Source organism: Patagioenas fasciata, chromosome 22 (genome assembly GCF_037038585.1).
Source record: "Patagioenas fasciata isolate bPatFas1 chromosome 22, bPatFas1.hap1, whole genome shotgun sequence".
Classification (NCBI taxonomy): Eukaryota; Metazoa; Chordata; class Aves; order Columbiformes; family Columbidae; genus Patagioenas; species Patagioenas fasciata.
The window spans coordinates 1,469,743-1,475,041 of NC_092541.1; the positions used below are offsets into that span (position 1 = coordinate 1,469,743).

The following is a 5,299-nucleotide window of genomic DNA, read 5'->3' on the forward strand; positions in this document are numbered from 1 at the left end:
TCTCCTCCTTCCTCCTCGCAGTCCAAACTGGCTTTGCAGAAGCATCTCACCAAAACCCTGGCCACCCGCTTCCTCCCGAGCCCGCTGACCGCGGCCGCCGTCTGCGCCATGCCCGGCCCCCTCGCCCTGCGACCGGCCGCCGCCACCACCCTCTTCCAAGCCCCCATCCTCGGACCAGCGCTTTTCCGAACGCCGCCGGCCCACGTCCGCACCACGCCGGGCCCCATCGTCTTCGCCCCCTACTAGAGGGTCCGTTTGCTGCGACCGGGCTGTGCCGCGGGGCGGTGTGCCCAGGCAGGCTGCTCTTCTGGCTGGTGGGAAACCATAGTCGTAGACATCAACCCCGGCTTTTCCTCCACTTCGAGAGCGCTCCTGCTGGAGTGGGACACCCCGGCAGAGCCCCGCCGTGCGGCCCCGCCGCTCCTTGCACCCACGGCAGCCCCGCGCTCGGCAGAGGAGCCCGTCACACGGCGTGGTGCATGGGAAAGGGACGGTGCCCCTGTCACCAGGACCATCTCATGGCCCGGGACTGCTTGTCCTTGGCCCGCTGGTTCCTCGTTCATCACCCTCCCGGTTATCAGACTGGAAGAAGAGCCGCCAGCTGCTCCCTGGGGGAAGGAGCATCCTGTGGCCGGTCCCTGCCAGCCCAGCGGGAAAGGAGCTGCCAGCTCCCAGCTCTAACTGGGAGAAACGACCCCAGCACAAGCAGAAACGCGGCAGTTCCCCTCTCACAACGGGTTGGCTGTGCCTGTGTCTGTGCTGGCCGGGGCTTTCCCTGCCCCTTGCACCCCACAACCCGCTACGTCCCACCAGCCAAAGAGCCCCCGCGGCGGCGGGCGGTGGGCACCCTGACCGTGTCTTCACTGCGAGAGCAATAGCTGAAGCCCAGGGCCGGCGCCTCCTCCCTCCGAAAGCACACTGCCCCTGCCCTGGCCCCCCAAAGCACACGCTAGCAGAGACGGGCTCCCCAAGCTGGTGACGCTGTGCTCGGCGTCTCTGTCCCACAGCCCTGTTCGTGCCCCCCGGGAGATGCTGTGAGGCTGAACGAATGTCCCTAAAGCACTTTTGGTTCTCTGGTGAAAGGCAATGCCTGACCGTCCAACCCCATCCCCGTTAGGAGCTTCCAGGGAGTTCATGATTCCCAAAAACAAAGTGTCCCCAGCAGCCCGGACAATCAGGTACAAAGGAGCCGGCGGCACCCGCAGCCCACGGTCGGTGATCTCCCTGCCACGTTCCTGTCGTAGCCTGCGGAAAACCGGGCTCCGGAGGGGCCCCGACGCCGTAGCTCTGCTTTTCACTGTGCCCAGCAAGCCCAGCGGTGACCTGGTCTGGAAACCGTAACCACAGCGCTCCGGGTTCCCAGCGCGCTGCTGTAAATAGAAATATGCAGGAAAGCCGCAACCCAAATGGACCTTCCGCTGGAGTGACGGCCCCCCCCCGATCTATGCAATCCAGGAGGAGCAGCTCGCCCGCCGCATTTACCGTCTGCGTTTTATTTTGGTGCTCATGCAGGAGTGGTGGTCGGAGCAGAAAAACAACCCAGCGCAACACTGAGCTCTGTGCAGACGATTCCCATCCCGTCCCCTGGCCCGGGGTGCTGACGCGGAGACCTCTGCTGTGACCCACCTGCCCTCCCAGCCCCTGGGATGCCACACGCACACTCATCCGACGTCTTGGCCAGAAGCAACGCCTGGATTTCAGGAGGACTTTTGCCCGGTGTGCTCCACCGACGCTCAGGACAGGATCCTGGCGATGGGAAGCAGCCAGTGGGTAACTCACACGGCTGAAACGCTGCTGCTTCCCAGAGCTGGAGCCTCAGGAGCGGGGCCGTACGCCTGCGGCTGGAGGGCAGTGGTGACACCGCTGTGCTTCTGTCACCGAGGGCAGGACTGCGAGGGAGCCCCTGGGTGTGGCTTCATCTCCTCTCCAACCCAAGGGCTGGGAAGAGAAGAGCGAGAGTTTGTGGAAGGCTGGAGGTAGAGACAACCCAAAGGTCTTACGGTGGTGGGAGATGTGGCTCAGCGCGGCCGAGGGAAGGAAGGCTCCTGGCAGCAATGGCTTTGGCAGGGACAGGGAGATGGTCCCAGGGGACACGTGCAGCCTGGACATGTCCCACGGGAGGGACGCAGCTCCCGCAGCCTCGCAGTGCCAAGCGGCCCAGCCCCAGCCCTCCCGCTGCTCATCCCCTTCTGCTCTTCTCCAGGTCACCTCACCCATCACCTCCCAGCCCTGGCCACAGCAGCGATGGGCAGCGTGTCCCCTCCTGCAACGCGCTCAGGAGCGCAGGGAACAGCCGCGCTCCAGCCCTCGGCACTAGTGGGTCGTCCCCCCGCATTTTTGTTCTAAAACGCCTGTGCTGGAGCCAGCAGCAGCTGCTCCCGTCGCCCCCCCACCAGTGGGGTCCTGATACACTCCTACACTTGGCACTTTAACCCCTTGAAAGCCATTCCTTCGAACAACAATAATACTTGCGACAAGCTGCGTGAGAACACGCTCCCTCTACCGCACCCCCCGCTCCTGTGCTCTCCAAAGCATTTACTGCCTTTGATTAGCAGATGCTGTACTAGGTAAGGTAGTAGGGCGTAGTCTGTAGCGCTCAATAACGTGTGCCCCTCTGTAAATAACCTTGGAGTGATGAGAACAGATAAAAAAAAAAACACAACAAAAAAACCCACAAAAATGGAATAAACAGACTCTAGGGACTTGGCCAGTACCCCTCCCGTAATGTTCATTGTATATTTTTTTGATGTACTATAACTGTTGGGGAAAAAAAAAAAAGAAAAGGAAAATATTTTGATAATCAAATCTCATTGCTTTATTGTGTTACTCAGTAAATAAAAGGAACAAATATAAACAAGCCAGAACTTTCTTGCCACTTCTTTTTCTTTTCCTAGATCCAGACTAGCTGAAGGCAACACGTTTATCTGGGTAGAACTGGGCCACCTTCCCCTTTGTCTTGTGGTCATTCTGAGTCAGCACAGAGAGGGAGTTGTTTCCTCTGGCCTGGCCGCGCTCAGCCCTGGAGCTGATCCCCACCTGCTGGCGAGCCCCTCGCTGCGCTGGTGCCAGCCCGCGCCCGCAGCGCAGAGGGACGGCCCTGGGCGAGTGCTGGCGCTCCTGGAGCACCTCCAACATCTGCAGGGGCTGGGCGGTGAGAAGAGGCGTCCCTGTGCCACTGCAGGGAGATGGGTCACCTCTCTCACCCTCAAAAACCATCCCCAGGACACCTGTTCCTTGTGTCACCTTCCCGCCAGCTTGGCGACACCAAACAGGCTCAGCAGGAGGTATGTGCAAGGGAAGTGGGGAGGTGAGGGAGAGGAGGTGGCAACAGAAGGGAACAAAAGGCTCAGCCATCCATGGATCCGCTGCCCTTGTTCTTGCGACTCAAGGGAAAAGCAGACTTGCTTTGTGGCTGCGTCATCTTACTGGCCAGGTAGATGAAGGGCTCGATCAGCGTGCGCCGGTCGGCCACCGACACCTCCCACAGCTTCACCTTCTCGCCCTTGGCCCAGTGCTGGGCTGCGTCGTGGTCCACCCGGCGCTGCTCCTGCAGGTCACACTTGTTCCCCAAAACCACGATGGTGACCTGTTCAAAAAGAAAAGGTGAGAAGAATCCCTGAGGGGATCCAACGCAGAGCTGGCTCTGCCAGACCCTCCATGCCCGGCCCAGCCCTGCAGCCGATTCCCACTCAGCGCTAAGACTTTTTAAATCACGACATCTCCCAGTGCTCCCTTCTAGCAGCTTTTTCTCCTGTTTGTGTCAGCGTGTCTCAAACCAGCCCCAAAGTGGAGGAGCCTTTTGAACATTTGCACATGCAGAACGTATCCCAGGACAGCAGCCGGTTACAATGGAGAGTCTTAGAAAACAGGGACCCCTGTCACCATCTCGTGACAAGCTACAGAGAAGACTCTCTAGGTGAGAACTTGAACAAGGGAAGCAGGTCCCACTCTACAGCTGCTTTCCTCTGGGGTACTCACCTCTTTCTTGTCTTTGGACTTGTCAATCTCCTTCTTGAGGAGCTCCACGCGCTTGAAGGACTCCTTGCTGTCCGTGCTGTAGACCAGCACGTAGCCGTCCGTGCAGGAGAAGCAGTGCTTGGGGAGCTCCATGCCGTCCCGCAGGCCCCGCGTGTCGTAGAAGCGCACCTGCTCGCGCACCCCTCGGTCCGTCTCGATGGAGCCCACGTAAATGTCCTCCTGGGTCTCGATCATCTCGGAGCCTGCCAGAGACGCAGGGGACACATGGGGACCACGGCCAGGGAGCTGGCTCTGGCACAACACAAACTGGGGCAGCACAGTCTTCATGCGATCCCATACTATACACAGAGAGAACCTTTTGCTTTAAAAATATAGGTTTGTCTATCACAGAAAGTATAACGCAAATGATCCACTTCCACATTTCTGTATGCTTTGATTCTCAAAAATCAGACGCAGCTTTGGGCAGGTTACAGGACAGGGTTTCACCCAGAGGAGCCAAAGACTTTTGTCTTTCATGAATCACATTGTTAATAACCTAACGGGATAGAAGTTGAGCATCTTCACTGAAATCTGTAGCTATGACACATTCAAAGAGTGGAAAAAGGGCTCTTAGTATAGAGGATGTACTGCTGGAATGCACTGTAGTGAGAAGCTGCTTTCATACAACCATTTTTGTGGAAAAGACTCTCAGGATCATCCAGTCCTTCCTCCCCAACTGCATTTCTCGGGGTCTCCGGCTCCATCCTCAGCTCCTGCTCCCATCCCCAACTCACCAACCACATGGTTCCCGTACAGCAGCTGCTCCAGGATGGACGTTTTCCCGACGGAGGCCTGCCCGCACACAACCACCTTGCAGCTCTTCCCCATGCTGCCTCAGCCGCGGCCGCCGCGGGGAGCGGAGCGCGGCTGGCACGGCAGGACCAGGGCCCACACAGCCCGGGCGCGGACAAAGGCCCGAGGGGACAGCGGAGACCCAGCCCGCAGGTCCCGGCCCTGCGGAGCCACCCGGGGCAGCGCTGCGGCCGGGCCGAGGCACCGGCGGGGCCTCAGCTGCGCGGAAGGGGCGGGGCGAGGCCCGGCAGGCTCACAGCGCCCCCCCGCGGGCGGGCGGACCAGAGCCTGCCGGGAAACCCGGACTGCGGCGACGGCGAGTGAGTGGCGGGAAGAGGCGAGACCCCTCCCCGGTGCTCCTGCTCGGTACCCGGTGCCTCCACCGGCTGCCCGGTGCTGTTCGCTGCCTCCCCATAGTGGGCGGTGCGGTGCGATCCGGTCCCGCCCCGCCCCAGAGCCACTCCCGCCGGCCCCGCCCGCCGCCGCCGTT

The 5,299-nt window shown here is 60.4% G+C and overlaps 2 protein-coding genes across 6 annotated transcripts in view; one reads left to right on the top strand and one right to left on the bottom strand.

The window, feature by feature from the left end:
- The window catches only part of ZNF385C (zinc finger protein 385C), a 62,543-nt gene extending 59,744 nt beyond the window's left edge, over positions 1-2,799 (top strand). For all 4 annotated transcript variants that reach the window (XM_065856359.2, XM_071798229.1, XM_071798231.1 and 1 more), the window contains one exon: positions 22-2,799. In XM_065856359.2, coding sequence (XP_065712431.2) covers positions 22-246 — 225 coding nt within the window. In that variant the 3' untranslated portion in view covers positions 247-2,799. The remainder of the gene's footprint in view (positions 1-21) is intronic.
- NKIRAS2 (NFKB inhibitor interacting Ras like 2) lies at positions 2,792-5,267 on the bottom strand. 2 transcript variants are annotated; one of them, XM_065856499.2, is made up of 4 exons: positions 4,752-5,267; positions 4,143-4,220; positions 3,979-4,045; positions 3,344-3,586 (listed from the first exon to the last, which is right to left on the bottom strand). In XM_065856499.2, exons 1-4 carry the CDS (start codon positions 4,843-4,845, stop codon positions 3,490-3,492), a joined length of 336 nt encoding a protein of 111 aa, XP_065712571.2. In that variant the 5' UTR covers positions 4,846-5,267; the 3' UTR covers positions 3,344-3,489. The 2 variants fall into 2 exon arrangements, with proteins under 2 accessions (XP_065712570.1, XP_065712571.2); XM_065856498.2 differs by having other exon boundaries at positions 2,792-3,586; positions 3,979-4,220; positions 4,752-5,238.
- Between the last annotated feature and the right edge of the window lie 32 nt (positions 5,268-5,299).